General features: G+C 41.5%; 3 protein-coding genes across 3 annotated transcripts; all 3 read left to right on the forward strand.

Annotated features, from left to right (window-relative positions):
- Positions 1–5,027: 5,027 nt before the first annotated feature.
- pax10 (paired box 10) lies at positions 5,028–9,089 on the forward strand. The gene is made up of 7 exons (XM_061095573.1): positions 5,028–5,133; positions 5,292–5,486; positions 7,166–7,248; positions 7,359–7,518; positions 7,857–7,930; positions 8,711–8,843; positions 8,989–9,089. Exons 1-7 carry the CDS (start codon positions 5,028–5,030, stop codon positions 9,087–9,089), a joined length of 852 nt encoding a protein of 283 aa, XP_060951556.1.
- A 6,610-nt stretch (positions 9,090–15,699) lies between these two features.
- Positions 15,700–20,919, forward strand: slc4a1b (solute carrier family 4 member 1b (Diego blood group)). Its single transcript, XM_061095185.1, has 16 exons — positions 15,700–15,856; positions 16,303–16,438; positions 16,988–17,060; positions 17,257–17,299; positions 17,424–17,608; positions 17,708–17,918; positions 18,017–18,223; positions 18,317–18,465; positions 18,564–18,758; positions 18,860–19,108; positions 19,211–19,300; positions 19,372–19,538; positions 19,641–19,882; positions 20,014–20,183; positions 20,533–20,706; positions 20,839–20,919. Exons 1-16 carry the CDS (start codon positions 15,700–15,702, stop codon positions 20,917–20,919), a joined length of 2,529 nt encoding a protein of 842 aa, XP_060951168.1.
- Positions 20,920–21,917: 998 nt separating this feature from the next.
- On the forward strand, positions 21,918–25,609 carry LOC133027996 (nucleolar transcription factor 1-A-like). Its single transcript, XM_061095186.1, has 13 exons — positions 21,918–22,160; positions 22,298–22,473; positions 23,105–23,182; positions 23,358–23,513; positions 23,606–23,670; positions 23,778–23,835; positions 23,967–24,004; positions 24,512–24,653; positions 24,822–24,863; positions 24,946–25,008; positions 25,146–25,183; positions 25,266–25,350; positions 25,461–25,609. The coding sequence occupies exons 1-13, from the start codon at positions 22,142–22,144 to the stop codon at positions 25,554–25,556; spliced, it is 1,056 nt and encodes a 351-aa protein (XP_060951169.1). The 5' UTR covers positions 21,918–22,141; the 3' UTR covers positions 25,557–25,609.
- Positions 25,610–27,556: the final 1,947 nt, after the last annotated feature.

The raw sequence follows: 27,556 nt of genomic DNA on the forward strand, positions 1-27,556 counted from the left end.
GCAAGAGATGGAGGGACAAAGAGAGAGGAAAGGAGAGACTCACGAAAGTACTCGAAGGGAATTCCATAAACAGGTAATGTAGAGATAAAGTTGCACAAAATCAGCTGAAGAAGTATGTGCAAGTAAGCAAGTGTGCGTGTGTGTCTGTGTGCCACATGCATTTGCCTCCAGGTCAGCTGATATTCACTTCTGGCGGCATATTTCCGTGCGTGAGGCCTTTCCACTCGGCTCCTCTCACTCATAATATATGAACGCATTATAGGATCCAGTCAGTAAGAGCAATTATAATGCACTCCCGTTTGTTTTTATTTTAACGACTTGATGAATATTTGTCATGGCATTGTAACCATGGCGACTGCCTCCACCGCCGCCGCCTCCCCCACCCTCCCCTCCCAGCCCCGTCCACCGCCCCTTCCCCATCCCCCCTCCAGCGCTGAAAAAGCGAGGGATGGCGAGGGAGGGAAAGAGAGGGAGAGAGAGAGAGGTGACAGGAATGAACTAACAAGATGCACTAAAAAAAAATGCATGTCCTGGAGCTACATGAATCTTTGCAGCGAAGCACGCGCCGTCACACACACACAGCTCAACACACACACACACACACACACACACACACACACACACACACACACACAGTATTGCACTCAGCACATCGGGATCACATAGGTTAGGCCACATTCCAACAACTGGAACACAATAAGATGTTATCATGATTTCTGAGTAAAGGAAAGTAACCGGCTAGAAAACATGGAATAGAAGTGTATGTTGTTGAGCTCAGATTTAAATTAACCAAGCAGTTGTGTTACTCAACTTTCCCTTGTGTACTTCATTTCTTTCCTCCCGTTTCTGTCCTCTTACTAAAAAATGAATTCAAGTGGTACAAATATGAGATACTTACTTCCAGTTTCCAGCTTCTTTATGCTTAATTTTCACAAGAGAAACACTGCAAGTTTTACTCAATCTCATTTATTTAAAATTTACTTGTACTTATGACAGTGTAGATTTTTTATTTTGAATAAAACATATCATGAATTTATAAAATGTGTAATTTTAAAATAAAGACAAGAAAGGAAAATCCTTTGTTGATCCGTATGGAGGAAATTCTGGTATTACAGCAGCCAAAGTACAGAATTATTAATGATAAAAACAATATAATAATAATAAAATAGAATAAAATAGAATATAGATACGTTAAACACAAAAACACACATAGTGATGATAAATACATTTGGTAGTTTTATTAATTTCCCCCTACATATATTACAATGACAGATATACAGTATGTTTATGCATTAGAAATAATAATACATTAATACAATATATTTAATTATACCTGCATAATAAGGACTCATTTTCAAACTTAGAGTATATTTGCTGATACGTATATACTTTTTCATTTTTAAAATGTGGATTACTGGCCTCGTACTTGTAATTGAGTATTTGACTAGTGTGATTCCTGTGCTTGTACTGTACTTTTACTTCTTCCCCTGCTTTTACTCCTTTTTTTACCTTTGAACTTGTCAAGTCCTTTCCTTTCTCCGAGGCACGTCTCGGAGGAAAGTAACAGAGGAAGAGGGGGGGTAAGAGAGACAGAGCAGCGGGGGCAGCGGAGAAAGAATAGCAGAGTATGAAAGAGAGAGGGAGCGACAGAGAGAAAGGGAGCGCAAAGTCTTGTCAACCGGAAATAAAACAAGCTGGCACCCTCCCCATCCCCAAGCCCCTACACCCACCCCAAAGTCACATACTTCCTCTTCACTCTCTCCGTCTCTCTCCTCTGCCTCCCTGCTTCCATCTTCTATCTCTCTGTTCTTCTCTCCCTTCCGCTGCAGAGATATATTTAAACCCCGGTTCTACCCTGCTCTCGCTCTTTGACTCCACCATACATACCGTCATACCTGCGTCATTACCTCACATCAAACCTTGTGTCTTTATTGCCCTGGGTTTCGGTGTGGTGCTCCTTCACTCGGGGGCCATACAGTGCCATTGTTTATTGTCCCCCTAGCTTGCAGCTCAGTGTTTTATAGCAGGAGACAATACCTCTGTTGTCAGAGGACAATGCTCAGGTGTTCTGAAAAAAGCTGCGACTCAAACTCTGTGAAACAGCCCAACAGGCCACATGTACTGGTGCTGGGGTTTTGTTACATGCAACTTAGCAAATATCTGATTATGAACAGAAGCTGAGCTGAAGCTATTAATCAAATTATCACTTAGATGATCAGGAAACAGATCAACCACCAATAATTTGTCAAGCAAAAACATTATCCATTTCCAGCTTCTTTTATCTGATAAGTTGCTATATTTTCTTGATGTAAACTGAATATTTTGGGGTTGTAGATTGATCACCAATAATGTTATTGCTATTTTACAATATTTTAGTTTCTGCTTAAAGATATAGATACAGAGCGTAATTTTGTAAAACAATTGATACAAAAGGGATGAGCTTTGATTTAAAAATTAACATCAAGATATAAAGGTTCATAATTATCACGATAAATGTCACGCAATTCCTTACTTTTCATTTTGAGTGGGTAGGTTGAGTGAAGGTCGTGGTTTTAAACTCTTATTTATCTTAATTATGAGCAAAATATGACAAGCACTTAGTAAACAACCAAACATTATATAAATCTGAGGTAGATCAATTATGTGTTAGATCCTGGCTGTGCTTTCATAATGCATAAGCAATATATTATATTGTTATATTGTTATTTATGAAAATTATATTGCTGTAACTATGGATATTGTTTTATCTCCCAGCCTTAAGATACTATCCATACCATGTTTTTTTAATTCTATATCATCATATAATATGTATTGTTATTCAAATGCTTTTGTTTTAGTCATTGACCTTAAATTTGTCACTGCAATGCCTTTGCTAAATTAACATTTTATATATTGTTATTACAAAATAACTTGTAATAAACAAAAAAATACCTTTTTACATAGAAAATGTCTGGTTACAAAGAAATTCAATGTGTTTCAATAGCTAATGATACAGACTGGGAATCTTTTGCGACATCATTTCTCATGTCGTCTTAAATAAATAAACTTTAATGTAATTTTAAACTTAATATTACTGCGTATTACTATCTTGAAACATCTCATTTTGTCCCCTTGTTTTGTGACGTCTCAGATCTCACTCAAGCAAATAACCAAGTAATGTTTTAATACTACCATGTATTATTACAGAGAAGTAACTCTTAATAAGATAAGTTTGTTTTATCATGATTTATTTAAACAATAAGAAAAATCCATATGACAATGTGATAGGCCTGAGGTTAATGGCTACGTGCGGCTGCAGAATTGTCAGTATTTTACTATCGCAGCACAATGAATGCAGTTCCACAACAGATGCATGTGATCTTATAAAAGCTTTATCAAAGTTTTAATTGATCTCTCCTGAGCATGTAAATGAGGATCAATGGACACGAGTCCTGAGTGTGAACATGACATTTAATCCGATAATCTCAGTTGTCTGGTTGCACATGTTTTAGTGTTAAAAAAAAAGAAAAGAAAAACACACTTGACTGACAATTGTCCTCAATACCGATGAGCAATTTATGGCTAAAATTGAATTCCATCATCTATTTATCATCCACTATCTCTCCATTATCTGGGCTTTTTGCTCGACTCTCTCGGCCTCCCCTCCTCCTCTTGCTGGCATTAAGTTCAAACTTGACACTGATGTTGACTCACTTTGTCACCCCTCGGTGGCTCTCCCTCTCTCTCTCTCTCTCTCTCTCTCTCTCTCTCTCTCTCTCTCTCTCTCTCTCTCTCTCTCTCTCTCTCTCTCTCTCTCTCTCTCTCTCTCCCTCTGCCTCTCCCTCTGTCTCTCTCTCCATCCTCCATCGCTTGGAGGACAAGAGTGCCCGCAGACGCATTTCTCTCCAGAGCACCCCCCCCTCCTCCTCGCTCTCCCTCTTTCACTCTCTCTCACCCTGTCTAACTCTCTCCATCTCTCTGCTTTACACACACACAGTATTGTCAACAAAGCTGGAGAACAAGGGAGCAGGGGAATAAAGGTCCACGGAAGAGGAGAGTAACACACAGGACCCCTGCATCATTTCACCTGGACACTTGGTAAGTTTGCAGAAATTGTGTGTTTAGGGTGGTTTTGTGTGTTTTCGCTCGGAGCTGTAACTTCTTTAATCCTGACTTCTCTGGAGGCTTTGGGATCCAACACGCCACCGACAGTGTCTACCATATATTATCTGTAATTTAATGAAAAGCAGACTGGTAAATTGTTGTTCAGGGGGCTGCATCATCCAAACGAATGAAGTTTGACCTTTGACATTTTGTGCCTGCAGTAGCCGAGATTCGACTCAGAATCGACACATCGTCGTTTTCATTTCTGATTCTGCCTTAAGCTAATTTCAATAAAAAATGTGAATGTAAGATCAGCCGTTTTAACGTCAGAATTATAGACACGTTATTAATGTTTATAGATGTACTGCTGCTCTTAGACAGGAAGTTAAACATGGGCTTGGTTGAAAGCTTTTATCCGATTTTTGTGCAAAAAAAACAACGACTGTGTACGTTTGGATGCGTGCAAGTGTGTGTTCGTGATGCCAGTTTGTGACTTCATATAAATGCACTGTCTTTTCATGCATACGTGTGTGTGCGAGTTCAGGCTCCGGCTTCCCAGCGAAAATAGGGCTAAAAGCAACTAGCATGATCAGAGTGGGTTCTAATGTACCTTTGCTCCCCACGGTATACCAGCCTAACAATGTATAACACACACACGGTACGACAGCGCACACATAACTAACTCCATTTCTGTCTGTCATCATGAGGCTAATTCACCACAATGCCGACCATGTGTGAACTCATGCGATATGAACCCCTCCTTCTCCATCTTCTTTTCCCTCCGTCACTCACCCCCACCCTCTCCACCCTCTTTTCACAGAGAAGGAGCGTGAGGTCTGAAGGAGGGAGCGAGGAGCCAAAGGTGACAGTAAACACGGGCGGACACGCACAGGACCGCGCAGGACGTCTCGGCTTCTTTTCATGGTGTTTTGGACACTCGTAGCATGTATGAGAAGTTAACCATGCTGAACCTGCAGAGCGGCTCAAACTGGAGCGGGCCCAACAACTGGTACCATGACCCCACTGGAGTTCAGACACAACACAGCACAGGTGAGGGGAATTTTCCACAGAGAAATCAGAAGTAGCCTCTGCACTGTCTCACCAACTTGTTGTCAGCTCACAGTGTTAATCTGCCAATCTGTGACGCGCCATCGGAGGAATTGTGCCTGGCAATCACACGTCTCTTTTGTCACCTTCCTCTCTGCCAGTGTCTGAGGGCTGTCTGCTGGACACCGAGGGGAGCATGGGGGGAGAGGCAGGGGGTGGAGGAGCGGGCCGAGGGGGAGGAGTACCCGTGGAGCGGGACGAGGGCGAGGAGTCTCAGCTGAGGCTGCAGCTCAAGAGGAAGCTGCAGAGGAACAGGACCAGCTTCACACAGGAGCAGATCGAGGCTCTGGAGAAAGGTCAGGCCAATGCACGCACGCACAGCACTCTCTCCCGCTCTCCAGCCAATGACCCTCCAGAGAGCGGCATGACGCAGCTCGTCCTGACAACACTCTTGTCATTGGACTGTAGCCTTTACACCTTGTTTAGAGCTTTTTGGTGAATGACAGGAGGCATTAAATATGAGAAATCCCAATGAATCCAGCTCTTAATCACGTTTTGTAACTGCTTGGAAATTTTAGGACACTTTTGTTCAATCAAACCCTGCGAGGGATCTGGGCCGACTTCCAGATGCAAATTTTTCAGAATCTAAACTCTCGTGGCCTCTGGCAGCGAGTGCAGCAGAGAGTTGTGATAATGCATCTACGTGGTTACATTATGCAGCGAGATCTGAACCCTCGCACGCTGACATCCACTGAGAGGGATCAGGAAGCCACCCTTGACTGGATATGGCTGCAGCGGGCCCCTGAGCTAAATCAGGACGCAATGTCCGCTGTGCAGCCGAGTGGAAACGTATCAGTGTGGTCACTCCGTGCAAATGACATTAATGAGGTACCCTGACCTCAGTGCATGGCCAAGGCACAATAACAATCATGTGTTGACACAGACGCCAATTATAACCAAGCCAATTAGAACAATTTGTTAGACAGACTTAATTCATCGGGCTGTTGTCTTTGTGCAATATGGATTTATTAACCTCGTGCTACCAGTGTCATTCAAAGCAGAGGTTCTGCGTTTCATATTATTTTCTCAGCAGTATAAAAAAAACATAATTACATTTCCATCATTCAACCACATCTGTTTAAAACAAACCATTAGGTGATTTATAGCTTCTCTGTTGACATGTCATCGACTTGTTAAACAAATGCTAAGCATCATGAGTGCCGACAGTTCAATCTGTAAAAGACGTCTCTGTTACTGGACGAGTTCATCCGAGTGACTCAGACTGTCAGTTAGAAGGAGAGGCCGGCTCCTGTTTCGACTTGTCAACAACAAAAATGTCAGCAGTTTGTCAACTATAAATTAGCTGCCACAATGAGAAATGATACTCTGCTACAGAAAGTCTCTTAGATATGAACGTTAAAGCAACTATAACGAGAGGAATGGACTCGCAGTGAGACTCTGTCTGTGATATACTCTTCAATTAGTCGACTACAGATTTGTACCACACACAAAATGCAATTCTAGATACTTTTTAATTTAAAACGACAAATGACGACAAGATTAGAAACCTCTCAGGATTCTTCTTCGGTTTAGCTTTGGTCCCTCTCCTTTGAAATGAAGTGCTTAGGCAGCTTCTCAACTTGAATCCTTTCATTTGAACTTTCCGCATGTTCCATAATGGTAAATAATTTATACAAAGTGCAACAGATAAATATTTCAAATATGGTTGTAAGGATACATCTCAGCTTCCTGGGTTTGTATACTCCACTGAAAGATAATTAGTCATGCTGATATTAAACAGTAATTCCCCAGTAGGTCGGGAAATATCTGCACAGATGATGAGATTAAAGATAATAAACAAGTCATTAGAATTAACATTTTTAATATTTCATATTAATAGAAAAAGGTTCAGATGAATGCAAAACATGATAACACCAGGCAGGACGTGTGATGTGGCGAGCTGCTCTCCAGTCGTCCTGTCAGCCCCGATTAAGACTCACACTGTGTGTTTGACATTAGTTCATATCTTCCACAGAGTTTGAAAGGACACATTACCCAGATGTCTTTGCGAGGGAGAGATTGGCGAACAAGATCGATTTGCCAGAGGCCAGGATACAGGTGGGGAGCATCTCATTCAACCTGTGGCAACACGCCATAAATCATCTGCTTTCAAAAAGATCTATTCCTGCATGAAAGAAACCGGCCTGACAGGAGTCTTTGATTGACAGGTGTGGTTCTCCAATCGAAGAGCCAAGTGGAGGAGGGAGGAGAAGCTGCGGAACCAAAGGAGGTCAGGGGGCGTGACTTCCTGTTCTCAGAGTCAAGCTCCTCTGACCACTTCCTTCAACACATCTGTCTATCATCATCAGCAGCATGGCAGCAGTTCAGGTAAACAGCTGCTCCCTGCACCTTTAACCCTTAATCTTAATTACACTTACACTACATGTGGTGTCTTCAGATTTATATATATATGGTGACGGACATGTAAATGTATTTTATAGTCTATTAGTAAGAACCTCAGATCCCTCCTGCTTGATATTTGCAGCCAGGCCAACTCTCAGAGGTTCTTCATTAGAGAACATCTATATTACAGCATCTCCACAGCGAGATGTTCCCACCACATCTGTGTAAAGGCACAAATATGTGTGCGTGTAAGTGTATGAGTGTGTGGGTGTGTGTGTGCACGCTCACCATCTCGCTCTGTGTGTGTGTGTGTTCCTCCCCAGGGTCCATGTTGAGTCAGGCTGAGTCGTCCCTGCCCAGCTACAGCTCCCTGTCAGTTTTCTCATCTGGAGTCCAGGTTAGACTTTCATCCTTCATCAGCACCTTCCAAACTTTTAACAACACACGATGTCACCACTCAGCAGGAGCGAGTCAGAAGCTGCTTTACGTCACGGGTCTACAACGTACAACAATGAAAATGAAAATTAATAATAGATATACTGCAGAAATTATATATAAGAATATTATTATTATAATACATAATATAGAATTTATTGTTCTTCTATCGTAATCTTATCTTTGCTGTTGTAAGATTTCTAATAATATTAACATAGTCACAGGAACTAATCATAATTAAAATTGCAAAATCATAAAAATGCAAGAACTTATCTAATTTATACAAGAAACCATCATTTAATTAATATTCATTTTGTAAAAGGGTTTTTCTAAACTCTGGGATGTCACACCATGTTAAGGCCCATGCAGCAAATAGTGATTTGTGAATATGCGCTATATAGATTAAATATGATTTGATTCATCATTAAAAACTGCAATTAAAAATAAAATGGTATCGACGGAGGAAGAAAAGCCAGAATAAGGTTCACATAAAGATCCATGAAATACTTTTCCACATGTGAGACAATGAATGTGGAAGCTGGGGTTGTGCGTTACTCCGATCACTAACAGTACTCTAGCACCCCCTTGTGGTGTAAATTAAACCATATTGTCACTGGCTTTTACAGCACATGGTGTAACTTACAACAATTGGCAATATTTAAAGATCCCTACTTGATTTAATCTTTTCTTGTGAATGTATATCTAATCTAAATCTTTCCTCCGCTCCTGTGTTCACTTTCAGTCTATTTCTCCCCAGTCGGCCTCGTCCTACTCCTGCATGTTGCCTCCATCCCCCTCCACCCCGCGCAGCTTTGACTCATCGGCGTACTCCTCCCCTCATCTGCAGACTCCGTCCTCAGCCAACTCCAACACTGGTGAGTGTTTCTGAGGCAGATGTGGGTTTGTCTAATGGGGCAGACACACTTCATTTTATGTCTCTGTCTATCAGTGCTTACATGGTAAATATGAATCTGTCTGACTAACTGTGTTTCTTCTCCTCCTCCGCCCTCTGTCTCTCAGGGCTCATATCGCCGGGTGTCTCAGTGCCGGTCCAGGTCCCAGGAAGTGAGCAGCAGAACATGAGTCAGAACCTGGGTCAGTACTGGGCCAGATTACAATGAGCAACAGACACTCACTTCCAACAGTCGTAGGACAAGAAGAAGAAGAAGAAGGAGAAAAAGGGCACGTAAAAAAAAAAATGGGAATAAAAAAATTATGGGGGACACAAGAGGGACCACAGTTCTGAGCTCTTGAGGGGTCCGGATGAGTCGCAGACCCCCAAATGCATTAAATGTTTACAAATTCAGCCGAGAGCAGCTTTGGTTGCACTTGACAGGACTCTGGTATTTGCTTAGTATTATCGAGTTGCACTTTTTGGGGGGGATAAGTGTGTTAATCATGGTGGAAGTGTATATTTTTAGGATTAGCTCTATTTGAGAAATAGATTTGAACCCTTGGGAAGTCAAAATAAATTGGCTTTTACAAACTATAACGACAAAAACAAGAAGGGCGGATACCTGCCTGAACCATGAGGAATGGATAACCACTAAGAGGAGTTAGTGTTCTTACCATAGAGGTGGCAGGAGACTGCTTTAAGGTTTGATTTCTGGTATGTTTCAACCTGGGTCCTATGTTTATAACTATGGGTGTGTAAATGAATGGTACTTATATAAACTTTTGAAATGAGCACAGTAGATCATCTCAATCAGCAGCTAAGACACAGCGTCTTTGCATCTTCCCTCACAATGCTTCATCAACTTCATCAGAATAAGATTCAGCCGTAATAGTTTCTCTCCAACTCTCACCTCCTCCTCTGTCTTCCTGCAACAACCCACATCTCAGCAGACCTGACAGAATAAAGGACCTTTAGTTAGAATTTGCTGGACTGTGGCAGTTGACCCATAGGGTTACATGGTAGCTACTGCCTCCGTGTCAGGGCTGATAGCGGAGACGATCCAGGTTGAAAAATACCAGAAGTCCCCGGCAATAGATACTTCCCCAAAGTTAATTTTATGGAAGTAAATTTAAAAACAAACTGTGAGTAGAACTGTAGCCTTGAACGTTGAAATGATCAACATGTGACCAATAAGTATGGACCTATAATAGATAAGGAAAGGATTGAGTGGTACTAAGTAAATGCCAGCAGATGTATGTATTGTGAGGTGTAACCACAGTTACTTGTTACTTGAGCAGCTCAATGATATTGTGATAACTTGCTTGTTCCCCCCCGAGCATAAGCTAGTGTGAAGCTGCTGGGAAGATTTTAGACTTGCATAAGGCAATCACTTTTACTAAAACGTATAACAAAAAACTTACCATAAAAAAAACATCCTGCCTATCCTGCCAGCAAAGTTACACTGAGACTCAAACTGCATATTTTTGTACAGACGTCTGTGTATGAAGAAGATTAACCGGACTATCGTCAGATGTTATCAGAGGGAAGAATGTAGCATGTTGTGGACTCGAATCATCCTCCAAGCACAAGTTTCATTTGTTGGGATAAAATAATAGGGACGCACCATATCACTGTTGGATTCAGATGTTTTCTGAAACATAGAAATACTACAGATCATGTACAGGTTTAACAGACTATTACCAAAAACTACTCTTGTGTTTTTTCTTCTGTCACAAATATGAGGATGTTAGTTTTTTTTTTAAATTAGAGACAGTTTTTGGGGTGTTGTACTTATCATGAGGCGTCCCCAGTATTAGCACTAATGAAACATATCCATGAGCCAGTGACAATCAAGCATCGTGACAAACAGACCTGAGACTGACAATCAAAACTGGAGGTAGAGGAGATCCAAATGTAAAAAGTAATAATAACAAACTGTGAAATCATTGCCTCACTGTCCATTGAATAGCAATGACTCTATCAACTGTGCATGACCAAAAATAAGCCGCTGTAGACAATCAAGCTACTCGCAGAAGGAATCAAGTATTGTACAAAAAACTGTTACTGTCGTTTGCAGGGTTTTCTGCTCACTTTCCTCTGACTATTGGTTTCGTTGATGCATCTCGGTTTTGATCTTGTATGAAACGTCTTTCAACTCTTATTTATTTGTGTTCTCACTCGTTCACATAAGTCCTTCCGTGTTGTTTCTGTTGTTGTCGCGTGTCGTGTTAGCACTGTATAGCTACCAAGAGTCAACCCTTTTGTGAAGGCCTTGGATCCCTTTAACGAAAATAAAGCTGTGCGTAATGAAAATAAACCCGTAAAGGTCTTTGTTTGTGTCGTCCTATTATGTTTTACTCAGCGTCCATGTGGGTCAAGGGGAAGAAAGTTCAAATCACATCAAATCAAACATATTTTTTAAAGTTTGGTCTAATTAAAGCTGCTTCAAACTATAATTATACATCAACAATCAATTGTTTTGAGTGGATACATCATTTAAAGAGTAACACAGGCAGAAGGTTTTTTGCTGACCTCAAGAGGCTGAAGTTCTACTTTGCGGCAGTGGTGTGGAAAGAAGTTCTGCAGATTCACAGTTTCAACTCAAAGATTTTCTGACTGGTACGCTTCTAGACAGAGTGACTCCGAAGAGAAATATCAAATATGTCTGATCTTTTCCTTCTAGATGAATGAACTATTTCCTTACAAACATAGTTCCTTCCTTAGAAATAAGCATTTCAAATATCTCCATACACTTTTGACCTCTTTTTAGTACCATAGATTAGTTTTAACTTTCTATATTCAGAATATGTAGATTCTAATTCTATACTTGATGTTTTAATTATACACAGTAGATACCTTTTAATGTATTAAAACTAAAACATAGTTTTGTGGATGTTGCCTCAAAGTCACATGATTATTCAAGGTCCTTATGTAATTTGAGTTCATGCACAATCACTGCAGAAAGACCAGTAACATCCCGATGAAACAATAATGACCATACAAATGGGTATAATGTGATATCTACAGGTACATGGAAATAACACAAGACGTGCCTATAGTGTCTTATTGTATTTTCTGTCAGCTACCTGTAAGAATGCCTCTGTGTGTGTGTGTCTGTGTGTCTGTGTGTGTGAGGCAACATGCAGTGTGAAGGTTACTGTAATAACACCTGGGAGACAGTGTGTTAAAGACCCAGTTTGAGTCATTGTGATTAGGGCGCTGAGAAAAGACACTTTGCAGAAATGGTCCTGGATGACTTCAGCCTGTTGTTGACTGAAGGATGGATGACTGCATGCTGCTCTTTCGCTGACTTTCAATGGACTCTCACCTGGTGCCTCGGACTGTAAGTCAACACAAACACACACACACGCATCCACACACACACAGAGGATTAAGGATTTATCCGAGACACTGACTGTGAGGTTTTTTATGTGAATGGCTGTTCCACTGATTTACACAGTAGATTTACTGTGATTTACACAGTTCCATGAGCTGTACAGTATTCAGCCTGTGCGAACAGTTGTATATAGGGCCTTGGCGAGCAGTGGACACTTAACGCTACTTTAAAAGCAAAGAATTATGGGTAAAGTAGCATCCAGCAGCTTTTGAGTTTCATCCACACGAGGGACCTAAAGTCAGGAAGCCCTTGGCTGCTTCCATTTTCAGCTCCTGTCTTTTGCGAGTCCTACCAGAGCCTGATAGAATATAAAATAGAACAAGATTAGAAATCAATTTAGATCAGGTTCCATTTGTTGAGTTTTTAACAAAATTGAAGAGGTGAGCTCTGTTTACCTTTCAGAGGTTGGGTCACCTTAAAAGCTTTCTCCTGGTCAGTGCCTTGATGTTACGTTTCAAAACCTGCCTTCTTCGCCCTCTTGCCCCATAAATGGCCTTGTGTGTATTGGAAGCACACAAGATGTCAACCTTACTCAATAATACAGGTGGATTAGGAGACAAAAGACGACTACAACCAAATTTTAACTCTCTGCCCTGATGGTGTTGAAGGTGAGCAGGCGGGCCCGGCGCTGTAATCCAAGCTTTTGTTGTCGTCCAAACACAGACATTAAATGTGATAAGATGCTGGTTGGATAATGACACAGTGCGTATGGTTCTCTGCACATACCAAGTCGCTGTATTTACTATCAATATTATGGGTGAGACCTGAATGCATCAACCTGTCGGAAGTATGTGTGTGTTCCAGAGAGAATTCGAGTGTGCATGTGCATTTCTGTGTGTGTGCAATACGTGCAATAGTCCCACCCATCATCAGGCAGCATACATCCACACACGTGCAGCTGTAAAGAGGTCGTGTGTATAAAGTCACACTTTCCGGCCATTCTGGGGTCACTTGTCGTCGGTATTGGCTTCGGCAATTACCTGCAGGAGGTAAGTGTCATTCTTATTTTGCTTATGTAAAAAATGTAAAACTGTATGAAAAATAGGAAAATATTAAAACTAGGAATCTGCACTATTATTAATATTGTCTAATGGTCAGTTGTGCAGTGGGATGGTGAAGACAAGATGTTGTCTTCAATCTCAGTCTTTTTAACAAACAATATATCAAATTAAGACTAAAGATTGCAGTTTAATAATAATTAATAATGTGGGACAACTTAGGAGGAAATTGTAACTTTATTTCAGTGTATAGTAATACATCTATGGAGGCTCTCAGCCATCTACATCAGGAGGTAACGCACATGTCACGACAAGGGAATGAGCCCTAGGCGCAAAACAAGTCTTCTCTGCAGGTCCAGGTCCAACGTGTAGGTGTGTTTTATTTAATAATGAATATAATATATTATTTTATATTATTTAATTGTAATGATGCAACTTCAAGGGAGGTAAAAGCAGGTCTGACTCGTGTGTGAGTGATCGCAGGAGAGAGAAAAACTTAAACTTAATTTTATTTAATAAAAATTAATTTAATGTTTGCAAAAATAAATAATTATGTTCCCTCATGAATATTAACCACAAGACAATACTCTCAGTTTCATACACATTTGAAACATCTGTTAATATTAATTTTTATTCAGCGTGTATGTGTGTGTTAGATGCATAAATACTTACAAAACAACAGACATGCACTTTACAGAAAGACAGATTTGCAGACATGTGCACATGCACTCATACAAAATAATAATATACCTTTAAAAACATGCACATTTGTATAGGATCCATATATGCACACACACAAACACACATGTATGGAGTGTAGACAGTGTCTATCAGTCTGATCTGAATCTTCCACCCCTTCGCTCAGCTGTGTTTTGGAAATAAATCTCCCTGTTGTGACTGACAATGTCAGCGTGTCGGTCCAATCTGAGATAAAATGGACACTCTGAGGATAACTTACATAAGACTGCACTCGCCCGCCAACCACAACCTGACCCCATGTAAAAAACAATATTCACTCATTCATTCTGTCTCACTACAACACACAGGAAAGATATAATCACTGTTACTGGTCAAATTGAGTAGTTTCTAACTGGGTCCATTGTGTTTGTTCTCCAGCTGCGTGGAACATTGACACCAACCCTGGTGCAGAGTGTCAGGTGAGGGGAAGACACACACACACACACACGCACACATGCACGTTATCCCTACTCCAGGCACAAGACATGTGTTGACAGTCCAAACATGCCTGGGACAAACCATCATCCGTGTCCTCACCGGATATCGCAGTGGCCCAGATCCTGGACCCCGCTGGTTGTTGAGCCAGGACAACCACCATGTTTACCTCATAGACATTCAGTGTCACCTGGACATCACCTCTACACGCTTGCCTGATCTACATCCACTTTGATGCTGCCAAAAGATGACAGGAGGGATAGTGGCTCCTGTGGTGGAAAACAACACCCAAAATATCATCAGTGTTTGTGTATCGTAGTGAAGCACGAACTTGTTTTTAATCCGATCGTCCCCCAGAGGATTTCTCTGTAGAACGAGTCTCTTTGTAGAAGTGTGACCCTCAGCTGAAAGTTCCCGACATGGTTCAGTGAAGTCTGTTTAAAGTCAAGTCGCTTTTTAAAACTCACATTTACCAGAAACCTTTTTTCTATTTAAACAGGCTCATTATTATTATTATTATTGGTTGTAGTAGTAGCAATACAATTAATAGATTATACCAGTAGATGATCAGCTCAGCATTAACTATCAATACATCTGAATATTGATAATAGTGGGGACATTTTCACATTTATTATATATGACTTTAAAGATATGTTTGCAGTTTTTCAGGACTGTTGGAAAACAAGACGCTATTTCAATTTCAGTTAAATTTACTAAAATAATGTGAAAACCATTTTGGATTTCCACGTTTCGTCAGACTAAAAGTAAAAAATGATAAAAATATTCAAAAACCTGTTCCCACATTTCACTCACGGTGACGAACCACTGCAAGTTTAGAGAGTTCATTAAGTGCTTTCCCTTATTTTCCGTGCTGTAATTAATGTTCCAACGTTCAATGTCCATATTACGTTACTGTTTACTAAACAGAGAGGTGCTAATCTGTGTTGCTGCACAAGTTTGTGATGTCCACTCTCATGTTTCCATCCAGTTCAAGCGCAAACATGTACAGATGGATCAGAGAACTAGTGAAAAAGTAAATTCTTTCACTTCTCTAGTTAGTTAGTTTTACAGTTTGCTTTTTGAACCTCCACATCAGTAAGAGAGAGAGGCGGTGCTCACAAGCTCTTCACCCATCCCAGAATAAGATTTTAGATTTGGAAATAGGTGAATTCTGTGACCTTTAAGCTGTTCTGGTGTGAGGTGAAACTTTTATTCATCCTCTTCCCCTCTCTGTCTCTCTGTGCCCCCCTGTGAAGCCAAAGGAGCCAATGACGGACCAGAAGCAGGAGACCTACTGGCAGGAGACGGGCCGATGGGCGGGCTACGAGGAGACCTTCGACCCTCAGTCGGGGGCGTGGGCGTCCCCGCACATCTCCTACCTCACCTTCAAGAGCCTCATCCAGCTGCGACGCACCATGAACACGGGTCAGTGAAGGAACTCGGTCAACAATATTATTTTGTCATAATTAATGAATTTGTATCAGTTAAATCACTGGTGCATCAATAATCAAGTACAATGGGACTTTAGGTATAATTTAGGGGAACGTCTAGGGTAGGTACATTTTTTTACATTTTGATGTTACTTGTTTATTGTGTTTTAATGTCTTATGCTGATTCTAACACTAATAGAAACACTAAATGTAAACTGAAGGTTACATATTGACAACTTAGAGAAAGATAAAAAGTTTTAATTTTCAGTGGACAGTGTTGGAGCTCTTTATGAATTTGTTTAAAAAAAATAGCATCAGATTTTCGTGTTAGTGCTCTCTTGCCTGCGTCCTCTTTCCCTGACTGTATGACACCATGGGAATCGAACCCTTAAAATGCCATCCTAAGCTTCTCACCCTTCTCCAACACTTTCCTTCATCAAGGCGTCACGATCTTCGACTGTGAAGAGCGGGACCTGAACACCATCGCCGAGAAGATGCTGAACGAAATGGTTAACAAGAAAGAGATCAGGCCTGGCGACCGGGAGGGCGTGCTGAAGGCTCTGCTCCAGAACCGCAGGTATCCTCCAGGAGACAATCACCCGACAGTGACTCAAAACACAAATGACCTACATTTAGGCTTTTAGCTGATGCTGTTTTCCGAAGCTGAGAGGGGGACGTGTCAGTAATTCGCCCGGAGAAAGTTGAACGGAGCATGTAGCTATTGTGGCGGTCCAACTTGTAATTATGGTCTGTAACCACCAAACCAGCCTGACTGTCAGTGCTGCACCGAGCTCGCACTTAACACCAGCTCACTGTGTCCAACAAGAATACATGTTGTCACTGCATATCATAAAGGCATTTTGTACAATGTTGACAACACAATATGTGAAAGGCAAACTCACAAAGGAGACACCAACCATGACTCTCATTCGCTCCCCTCTTAGACTGCCGGTTATTTTGTTAAATTAGTGAAACAGGTTTGAAGAACAAGTCTCATGTCAGTCAGCGAAAGATGTAGATTCACCAGCTGCTGATCTGTTTTATCATCACCTTCAGTGTTGTCAGCCATTCAGTCTTCAGCCTGACACAAACTCAGCCAATGACTCATGTGGATTTCTCCCCTCAGCCAATCAGACGACCCAGAAAGCCAGGCGCTGACTGATAGGGTGGACCTGCAGAGGTTCTCAGTCAAGGAGAGGGTGAGTTCCTCACTGATGTGATCAAGTTGCTGATATCTTCATCTAGAATCATGACAATGATGAGATGTTGGTGGAAAGTGACTCCTGCCATTTTAGGGGTTAGAGTCATTTTCAGGAAGGAGCGCCACTTTAAAAATGTAGGAATTGGAAAGTCTGGTGTTTGCTCATTAGATCTGTTCACACTGTGTTTCTGTAGAAGGATGAATCTGACCGTGATGAGGTCTCTTTGGTGCTAGTAGGTGAGTCACTGTTTCCATATTTCATTAAAGATATATAGCGTGAGTGGTTATATGTGTGTGTTTGTAAGCCGATTTCAATGTATGTGTTTTTGTTTGTCAAATGTACTAACTCTCTTCGAACCAGGAGCCTTGGACTTTCTGGAGAAGCCCACAGTCGTGTTTGTGCGTCTGAAGGAGGCGCTGGTGCTCGACTCGGCCTTGGAGGCCCGGGGGCCGGTACGCTTCATCTTTGTTCTGGTCGGCCCAAACAAGACGGACATGGACTACCACGAGACGGGCCGTGCTATGGCCGCGCTGATGGCCGACAAGGTGAGTGAGCGGGTCTACCGTTGACAAATTACACACAGTAAAATATATGTTGACTTTTAAAGGGGTTTGAAATCTGCTGCACTCTTCTCTCCATCTCAGGTGTTCAATCAAGCGGCGTTGAAGGCAAAGAGTGCCCGGGAGCTGACGGACACCGTGGCCGACTTCATGGACTGCAGCATCGTCATCCCCCCCACCGAGATCCAGAACGAAGCCATGCTCAGCTCCATCATCAGCTTTCAGAAGAAGCTGCTTCAGGGCCGACTCCAGACCTCCAAGCCCATTCTCCCTCTGGACTCCAAACCTCGCAGGGGTGCTTCCGACCTGGACGACACATAAACAATTATTTGATGGAATAGTTTTAATATAAATGTCCATTATTGCCATTAGATTCTAATTGTTTCCCCACAGTTTCTATCGCTAGCGGGTCTTCTCGCTCTGAAGACCCCCTGTCCCGTACGGGTCGCCCATTTGGGGGGATGATTCGGGACGTAAAGAGACGCTACCGGTACTACAAGAGTGACATCACAGATGCTCTCAACTCCCAGGTCCTTGCCGCCATCATTTTCATCTATTTTGCCGCCCTGTCTCCAGCCATCACCTTCGGAGGGCTACTGGGTGTGTGTGTGTGTGTGTTTATATTTGTAGTCAACATGTATTGTTGTTGTGGACCCAGATAATTACTCTTTGCCGTCATCTCTCCCCCTTCAGCTGATAAGGTGGACAATATGATGGGCGTTCCGGAGCTCCTCATCTCCACCAGCATCCAGGGAATCATCTTCTGCTTTGTTGCTGCTCAGCCCGTCCTGGTCATCGGCTTCTCTGGTCCCCTGTTAGTGTTTGAGGAGGCCTTCTACGCTGTACGTTATAACACTGTGACTAACTCATTCAAATGTGCAAACTGTGGCAAATGGCACAGTTATCAATCATCAACTCATCCCCCCTTTGCCTCAATCAGTTCTGCAAGTCCCAGGACATTGAGTACATCGTGGGGCGAGTGTGGGTCGGAGTGTGGCTGGTCATCATCGTGGTGATCATTGTGGCCTTTGAGGGCAGCTTCCTGGTGCGATACATCTCACGCTTCACCCAGGAAATCTTCTCCATCCTCATCTCCCTCATCTTCATCTATGAAACTTTTGCCAAGCTGGCGAAGGTAAATCATCCGCGTCCATTTCCCACGTTTCATCTCAACGAAATCACAGATGACTCAGCTTCTAATCCTTCTTGATCTTTTCTCTCCCGACTTCTCTCCAGATCTATAAGGCACATCCGCTCATTCTGAATTACGACCATCTGAATTCCACTCTGGAAAACCCCTGGCACCCAAAGGTGGAAGAGACCGTCATCTTTGACAATGCTACCGGCAATACAACTGTCCTCATCCAAACCATTAAGCCGCCTTATCCCAACACAGCTCTGCTCTCCATGTGCCTCATGTTAGGATGTTTCTTTATTGCTTTTTTCCTGCGGCAGTTTAAAAATGGGACATTTCTTCCTGGGAATGTGAGTTTGCTATGTTGTTATTGTTGTTGTTGTTGTTGTTTTTCTGCCACTTATGACAAGGTGTTTTTCTTTATTATAATATTCCTCATCTGTGGTGTCCAGGTGAGACGTTTGATTGGCGACTTTGGGGTCCCTATCGCAATTTTCCTCATGATTGTCGTGGACTACAACATCGACGATACCTACACTCAGGTTGGGCTTCGCTTTTCCACTTCATGGTCTGAATTCGTGCACAATATTAACCAGTGGCTTTTTCTGCACAGAAACTAGTGGTTCCCAAAGGTCTGATGGTGTCTAATCCGGCCAAAAGAGGCTGGCTCATCAACCCCTTCGGAGAGCACCAGCCCTTCCCTGTGTGGGTGATGTTTGCGTGCTGCGTCCCGGCCTTGCTCGTCTTCATCCTCATCTTTCTGGAGTCTCAGATCACCACGTGAGTGATTTAAATCTCAATCGCACTGGATACATGCTCTGAAAACTTGACATTTCCTGCCTCTCACCACAAGCTTGACTCAAATGTGGCATCTGTCAACAGTTTGATTGTGAGTAAACCCGAGAGGAAGATGGTCAAGGGCTCCGGGTTCCACTTTGACTTGCTGGTTTTAGTTGGCATGGGAGGGCTCGGTGCGATATTCGGCGTGCCGTGGCTCAGCGCCGCCACGGTGCGGTCTGTCACGCACGCCAATGCCCTCACCGTCATGAGCAAAGGACCAAAGCCTGTGATAGAGAAAGCGATGGAGCAGAGGATCAGTGGCATTGTGGTGGCTTTGCTGGTCGGTAGGTGCATTTTAATCCTTCAAAATAAACGTTTGTACTACAGCTGCTTGTTTAGATTTGAATCTGAGAATATCAGAATGTCATTAAAAGTTAGTAGATTATTCTTTATCTACACGTTTCTTTGTATTAAGGTTTGTCTATACTGATGGAGCCGATCCTGAAGATGATCCCCATGTCGGCCTTGTTTGGGATCTTCCTCTACATGGGAGTCACGTCGCTGAACGGCATCCAGCTGTGGGATCGTATCCTGCTTCTGCTCATCCCGAAGAAATACCACCCGGATGAGCCCTACGCCACCAGAGTAAGAGTCCTGTCATAACATGATGATTATGGTGCTAACACTGAACAGGATTAAAGGGTTTGATGCTCACAATGGCAAAGGAACATCAAATAGAGTTATTAGAATTCATCCTCAGGGGACAACGAATGTTCGCACTAACTGTGCCAATCCGTCCGACAGTTATTGAGATATTTCACTGTGAACCTCACGAACCACATGGTAGCAACAGAGGAAACAAATGATCTCACCCAAGCCATTAGAATTCATCCTCTGGGGAACATGACTGCTCTAAAACAGTCTGTTGCAGCTAAACCACCTCCATGTCTGCTGCTTTGTTCGTGTAGCTAATGTTTGTTTATCTTGGACACAGGTGAGCACGGGGCGGATGCACTTGTTCACAGCCATTCAGCTAGTGTGCCTCGCGCTGCTCTGGATCGTGAAGTCCAGTCCAGTTTCCCTCGCACTTCCCTTCATACTCATCCTCACCATCCCTCTACGCATGTTTATGACTGGGCGTCTCTTCACTGAAGTGGAAATGAAATGTGTAAGTTATGGTCTTGGCATTTTAAAAACTTAAATGATGAGCCTGAGTGGTTATGTGGAATATGTGTGTGTGGTAATGTATCTTTTCCCTGTATCCCAACGCCCTGATTCTTCTGTACCTGTTGTGTTTCAGTTGGATGCTGATGATGCCAAGGTGACGTTCGAGGAGGAGCCGGGACAGGACGTATACTGTGAATCTCAAATGCCATTGTAGACGTCTTCCATGTCTGCTGCCAGAAATCTTTTATTTTAACAAAAATATATTTATTTTGTTTATAGTTCAGATTATATAGTGTCCACAATCTATGAGCAAAGACATGTTTTTTTAATTGAAAAATGCAACTATAGTTACCCAGGTAGTGTCAGTGTGGAAGACAATGGTATATTTCTGAGAAACTGTCAAACGTCTCTCAGGTGAAATATTTGCATCGCATGTGGTTTGGTTTTTAAGTGCCTTATCGACCACTGAAGCTGGAAATATTTGTATGATATTGAAATCTTTAACCAAAACTTGATACATTTCACATGAAGGTTTGGGGCAAGGCACTCATACATGAAATAAAATAAATGTTAGTCATGTCAGCACAAAGATTGGGGGAAAATCTTTCAATGTTAAAGCCAAAATCGTGTGTTCTCTCAGGCAATCGCACATTGAATGTAATGTTTTTGTTGCATTGACTTGTTTGATGTGGATTAAGTCCAAACTCTGAATGCATTACAAGCTAAACGTGGAAGTATTTCTATACCATTAATACTAAATGACAACACCACTGAATGGAAACACAAGGAGAGAGAAAATGTTGCATTTTTTGTGTGTTGATGAAAATGTACATGTTGCTATTTTCTTGCCATCTCTCTATATATGGAAAAATAAAAATAAAAACTACCTCTTAAAGACCCATCTTTGTGGATTATAGATTTATTTATTCATTTGCATTCGTTCACAAAACACTTAAAATCATTTATGTTTCCTATATTTGTACTTTTTCAGTATCAATATGATTTACTGCCATTATTCTACACACTCCGGCCCAGTAGGTGGCGCCTCTCACCGAAATGTTCCATTTGCCAACAATAACCATGACGAAGAAAACGAAGCGTGAGCTCATTGGCTGTTAGCTGCCTTTCTCCTGGTGACTCACCCCCTTTTCTCGTCTCTTATTGGTTGCTCTCACAGCAGGGACCCCGCCTTCCAGAAATGCAACCGATTTTCAAAATAAAACACAAACACGCTCGAAGCACATTCTCGGTTCTTTTATACAAAATACGTGAATGATTCTACGTGTTGTTTTTTTTGCAAGACAGCGGAACGGTTACAAAATAATTAGTGAACGTATTCATTCCCGTGGTCGTAGTTTACTCGTCGGGGACTGAACTTAGCTAGCTAGGCTCGCTAACTCTGAACCTCTACACCAGAAACGTGTGTTATTGGGAAAATGAACGCAGAAACATCTGGTAAGTATAATTAAACAAACCTGTAAACATCTTCACAACATCACAACATCACACAAACCACACGCCGGACTCAACAGCAGCTCTGGACTTGGATTCACTCATGTTCGTCTCCATGCTTGTGTCTTTGCTGACTTCAGGTTGGACCATGGAGAACATCCACAGGCTGATTGTTGAAATGAAGCGCAGGATCCCCAGGACCTACGCGACGTGCTCGTACACGAAGGGACTGAAGCACGTTGACTGGAACAAGGTGGCGTTCGCTCCTTTCTCTGCGGGAGACTGCGAGCAGAAGTGGAGACTGCTCATGAAGAAGGTGAATCAGGGTTTCAAATCAATATGTCAGACAGGAGCCACTCAGCAGCTGTTCTGGAGCTTTCTATCATGTTACAAACTCATTCTATAGTGTACAATAGCTTTTCTTTTAGGATAGGATTCATTTCTTTGCACTCAACATGAACATTATTGTGAACTTTATACTAGAGTCTGCCTGGGGTCTGGAATCAGCCTCATTTCTGTGTCATTGATTCCACAAGAAGATGGAAAGACACCTTTGGGATTCTCCTGCACGTTAAAATGATTACATCACATTGTTTCTCAAAAATATTCTACTTTACCAGATCCCAACTGGGCTCAATGTCATGTTCATGGAACCAGTTTAAGACGACTTTAGTTATGTGACATGGAGCACTACGATTAGGGATGATCGATACCATTTTTCACTTCCTGATTCTGACACCTGGCCTTTGCTGAACACAGGCACCAATCATGTAGATGTTTTACTTGGGGGACTTTCCAGCATGAAATATTGCCAAATTGCCATCATTTTAGCTAGCTCTGGCTAACGCTACACTACCAGAAACCCTAAAACCATATTGGTCAGTAATAGAGAGGCAACAAACGTTATAACTTCAATAGAGTTTAATAATCTTGCTGTTGTCTCTCAGATGCGCAAACAACGGTCTCTCACAGAGCTCATTGTTGAAGCTGAAGATGTCCTGTCAGACCCTGTCCTGAACAGCAAGGTAAGAACAGCACGATCAAGCTCTTTAAAAGGGTATAAGATGGCTCTGTGCAACGTTATATTTTCATTTATTAGACAATGACACTGATAGATGTGAAGTAGTAACATGTTGTTATTGCGGTCACAAAGGCTGCCAGCAAGAAAAGAAAAATTAACAGTGAATGTTTTTGCTGCAGATCCATCCAGACTTCCCGAGTAGACCCCCTACTTCATGTGTCTTGTTTTATGAGGAGAACCGGGTCAAGATTAAAGAACAGCATCCAGAGCTGAGTCACACTGAGGTAGTGGCGGCCACGGGCAAGGCGTACAGAGAGCTCCCAGATAGCAAAAAGGTACTTTGAGTGGGAGGCTACTGCAGAAACATTCACATTCAGTGTTGCTTTCACCGTTTAACATGAAGTACTGACCTTTATGCAAATCACAGGCTCTATATGTGAAGAAATACCAGCGTGCCTATCAGGAATACAGGCAAAAGACAAAGGAGTTCAGGTAGGAAATGAACACACTTACAAATGCAGTGTTACAATACACTATGTGATTTGAACTGGAAGGCAGCCACTGTAAGTTCACTGTTTTGCAAATTCTTTATCTTTCAGGGAAACGCATCTCAAGCTTTCAGATATTGTGGACACGAGTAACCAGGTGACTGTAGATGTAAGTGATCCAAGTTACATGAGGCAGTTCTCTTTGTGAACTGCAGTGAGCTGTTTGTATAGTTTTTGCTTCAACTTCTTACAAGGTTCTAAATCTCACCTGTGTTAAACTTATGTGTGACTTGTTAACAGGGTGAAGATGCAGAAGGTCTGCCGCCCAAGCCTCCTATGTAAGCCACACACACACATACACACTCTAGAGACAATGATTGGTACCTAGATGTTGGTTAATTAATTTATCTCTTTATTTAAAATTCACTAATTCACATTTGACACTCCTAATTATCGGTCCCCTAAACATGCCTGATTTTTTTCTTCATCAAAATCCACAAATTATTCTCTGGTAAATCACCCGTGACAAGCCATGTGTGAAATGTGTTAAGTTGTCGGTATCATCACAGCATTGTCGATACATGTATCGTGCCCATCTGCCTCAATTGAACAGAACACAGGCCACTACCACTCAGTTTAAATAGGCCGGTCGGGTTTTAAGCACACCCTCTTCATACCCCACCCGACAAAGAGAGAGAGAGCGAGAGCGAGAGAGAGGATGCATCACATTTTGTGCCTGGTCGAGGACAAACACAATGGATTTAATTTAGTCTTGCTTCCTTTGGACTTTATTATACTTCCTAATCACTTTTTTGTTACTTTTCTATTTTTCTGTGTATCTTTAGAAATGGCTATAAGATATTTTGCAAAGAGCAATTGGAGTCCATGGCTGGGGTCTCGCATAGAGACTATATGAAAGTGTGGGCCCAACGTTGGCGGGACCTTACTAAGAGTCAGAAGAGAGAGTACTCTGAAGACTGCTCCGAGGTATGAACAAACACACACACACACATACACATACACAAACACACGCGTGCGCGCAGAGTTTAGGTGCAGAACAAATTGTTGCGCCACAATTTTCTGATATCAAGATCATCATGGTTGATTGCAGTATTCTGTTAAATTTTAATGTAGTCCTTGGTTGATTTCTTTCAGATGAAGAAAACGTATACAATCAAGCTGCATAAATATATAAAGGTGAGTCATTTATAATATTTCAGATGCAGCTTCGAACTGATTCTGATGGACTTTTTGTAACGTTGCTGTTTACGTTTCTCAGACTTTGGATGAGGAGAAACAGAAGAGGATCTTAACCGAAAATGCCAGGTACATATCTAAAAAGGTGAGAGGTTATTTTGTTGTAATGACGATTAAGCCTTTTTCATTTTGCCTCATATTAACATTAGTTTAGACTCAGTGTTGATAGTTTGTGTGCTCTTCACTTGTGGAAATTACATTGGATCAATCTTCTCTTCTAAGGTTGATATGAAAAGTGGCGAGCCCAAGGTGACATCTCGGTGAGCAACGTCAGACAACAGTTACGTCACTGGATTCATTACAACTTGCAACAAAATTAATTCTACAGTTGTCTGTTCTCAGCGGTCTTAAAAAGAACAATCGCCAAAAAAAGAAAGCACTAGAAGACATTATAGAATATTCAAATGACCTGCAGAAGTGGTTTAAGGTATAAAGAATCCATATTCAATATTTTATATCCATATCAAATATTTTTTTCATCTCAGCACGTTTATTGTTTGTTTTTCTTTAAATTGTGTCGCATTTTACATTCTGCAGACGTTGACGGCAGCAGAGCAAGAGGAATATCAGGCATATAATCCAAATGTATGTATTTTAGTAGCTATTTATTTTTCTGTAATAGTGTTTCTGTGACCATTTCTTTAAAATTCACAATAACCTGCACATGTACCTGTCTTTGCAGAAATCACGATACCTCAATGTCAAAAGATCGTCAGTAAGTTGCACTGTTAATACATCTTGTGTGAATTTGTTCTTCTAAACTGAAGTAAAGGTATTTTACTTAGTGAAGTCATAAATTACCATTTAAGTTATATTATATATATCTCATAGAATAAAGATATATTCTATATGCTGCACTCGGGGTTGAAAAGCTCGCTTCTCAGTGTTCATGTGTTGTCTCACAGGATTCAGAAGATGAAGACATTGAGGACAGCAGCAGTAACGAAGAAGAGGTCCATCTAGACTGCAATGAGGTTTGAAAACTAAATCATAGTTGTAGATATATATATTCAGGTTTGCAGCTGTGCATCCAGATAGTATAACATATCAACTCTTGATCCACAGGATATGGGGGAAGAAGAGGAAGGTGACATCACGTTTGATATGTATTAGATGGTGAGATGGACAGCAGAGATCTCGCCAACACGGACATTAAGTCCAGAGCGGGATTCTGGATTTGATAATATTGACAAGGGCCTCAGTGACAGACTTTGACCTGAATAACAAAATTATATAACTGTGGCTTACATGGTGTGTATTCCCAAACAAATTTCTACATATTATGAGAGAGCAAATCTGTTTTTTTTAATAATCTGCCATATCAATCCTGTCAGTGTGTGGGGTTTCCTTCAGGTCATGTGAGTGTGAACGGTTAATCGGCCCCTTTGATGGATGTGTAGCCTCTCCAGGCTGTACCCCCCCCCCCCCCCCGCCCAGTGTCAGTTGGGATCGGCTCCAGCAGCCCTGCGACCTTTCAAGGACATACAGTATAGGTAATGGACGGATGGCATAGAAATGCTGTTTATGAGTGGAGAACATTTGGACTCTAGAGGAGCCTGTAGTCCATTTCCTCAGGGAGCCCCCCCCCCCCCCCCCCCAGGATATTGGATCTAGCCCTTCACAGGAACATAATGCATCTGTGAACAAAGGAATTCCACTTGATTGTATCATTAGTCAGCTTATTTTCTATATCTGCTGTTAAAATGAGATATAGAAAATATGCACCACTGAAAAATGTCTGGGAATAATGGGATTATTGAATTGAAATGTATGTATAAATATACAAAATTAAAGATATTTCATCTTCAAACATTATGTATATGTCAACAAATGCAAAAAAATACATTTCCAATAAACATTTTTATTTTACTGGGTGTCTATTTTTTACTGTGACCTTTGCTGTTTAAGTCGGACTGTGACTATTAGCATCATTTTTAGTGCTATAGGTAAAAACACCATTACATCTGTAAGTATCATTTATTACTTCTAGTACACCAACCAGATAGAGATGCTCACTTTTAAATCTCTGAATGGAGCCGCTCCCAAATACATAACAGACACACATAAAACTTTGTTATTCACAAGTGCCTTTAACTAAGCTACTTTATAAGGTCATACCATTACATTTAATTTATTATATTACTTTACATAGTTGTATATATTTTATATATATATATATATATATTTTTTATATAAGTATGTTTCCCCTTTGATATTACTTTTAGATATTGATATTTTATTAGAGCCCGAGCACTGACATCTAAGGTCAGGTGAGGCCCTATTGAAATTGTAAGGATTATTATTATTAGAGCCGAGCACTGATATCAAAGGTCAGGTGAGGCCCTATTGAAATTGTAAGGATTATCATCATTATTATTATTATTATTCAGGCAAATGAATTGGCTTTTTGAGGGCTTTAACATGCTCCAATTCTTACCAAAATTAGCAGAAAGTTAGAAAGTGGTGAAAATTTAAGTATTCTGGTTCTAATTTCAAATTGATTGCTTTACATGTTGTTCAACTAACTGGTCACAAACCAGTTGAGGAGGAGGAGAAGAAGGAGAAGAAGGAGGAGGAGGAGGAGGAGGAGAGGGAGGGAGGAGGGGGAGGAGGAAACCCTCGCTGGAGGAAAA

This window comes from Limanda limanda, chromosome 21, assembly GCF_963576545.1.
Source record: "Limanda limanda chromosome 21, fLimLim1.1, whole genome shotgun sequence".
In the NCBI taxonomy this organism is placed as follows: Eukaryota; Metazoa; Chordata; class Actinopteri; order Pleuronectiformes; family Pleuronectidae; genus Limanda; species Limanda limanda.

Coding starts and splice junctions, on each gene's coding strand:
- slc4a1b (XM_061095185.1), top strand. CDS start 15,700: ATGACGGACCAGAAGCAGGAGACCTACTGGCAGGAGACGGGCCGATGG. Junction 16,439..16,987: donor GCTCTGCTCCAGAACCGCAG/GTATCCTCCAGG, acceptor TTCTCCCCTCAG/CCAATCAGACGACCCAGAAA. Junction 18,224..18,316: donor CACCTTCGGAGGGCTACTGG/GTGTGTGTGTGT, acceptor CTCCCCCTTCAG/CTGATAAGGTGGACAATATG.
- LOC133027996 (XM_061095186.1), top strand. Junction 23,836..23,966: donor GTAACCAGGTGACTGTAGAT/GTAAGTGATCCA, acceptor ACTTGTTAACAG/GGTGAAGATGCAGAAGGTCT. Junction 24,864..24,945: donor AGCTGCATAAATATATAAAG/GTGAGTCATTTA, acceptor TACGTTTCTCAG/ACTTTGGATGAGGAGAAACA.
- pax10 (XM_061095573.1), top strand. CDS start 5,028: ATGTATGAGAAGTTAACCATGCTGAACCTGCAGAGCGGCTCAAACTGG. Junction 5,134..5,291: donor TCAGACACAACACAGCACAG/GTGAGGGGAATT, acceptor CCTCTCTGCCAG/TGTCTGAGGGCTGTCTGCTG. Junction 7,931..8,710: donor TTTTCTCATCTGGAGTCCAG/GTTAGACTTTCA, acceptor GTTCACTTTCAG/TCTATTTCTCCCCAGTCGGC.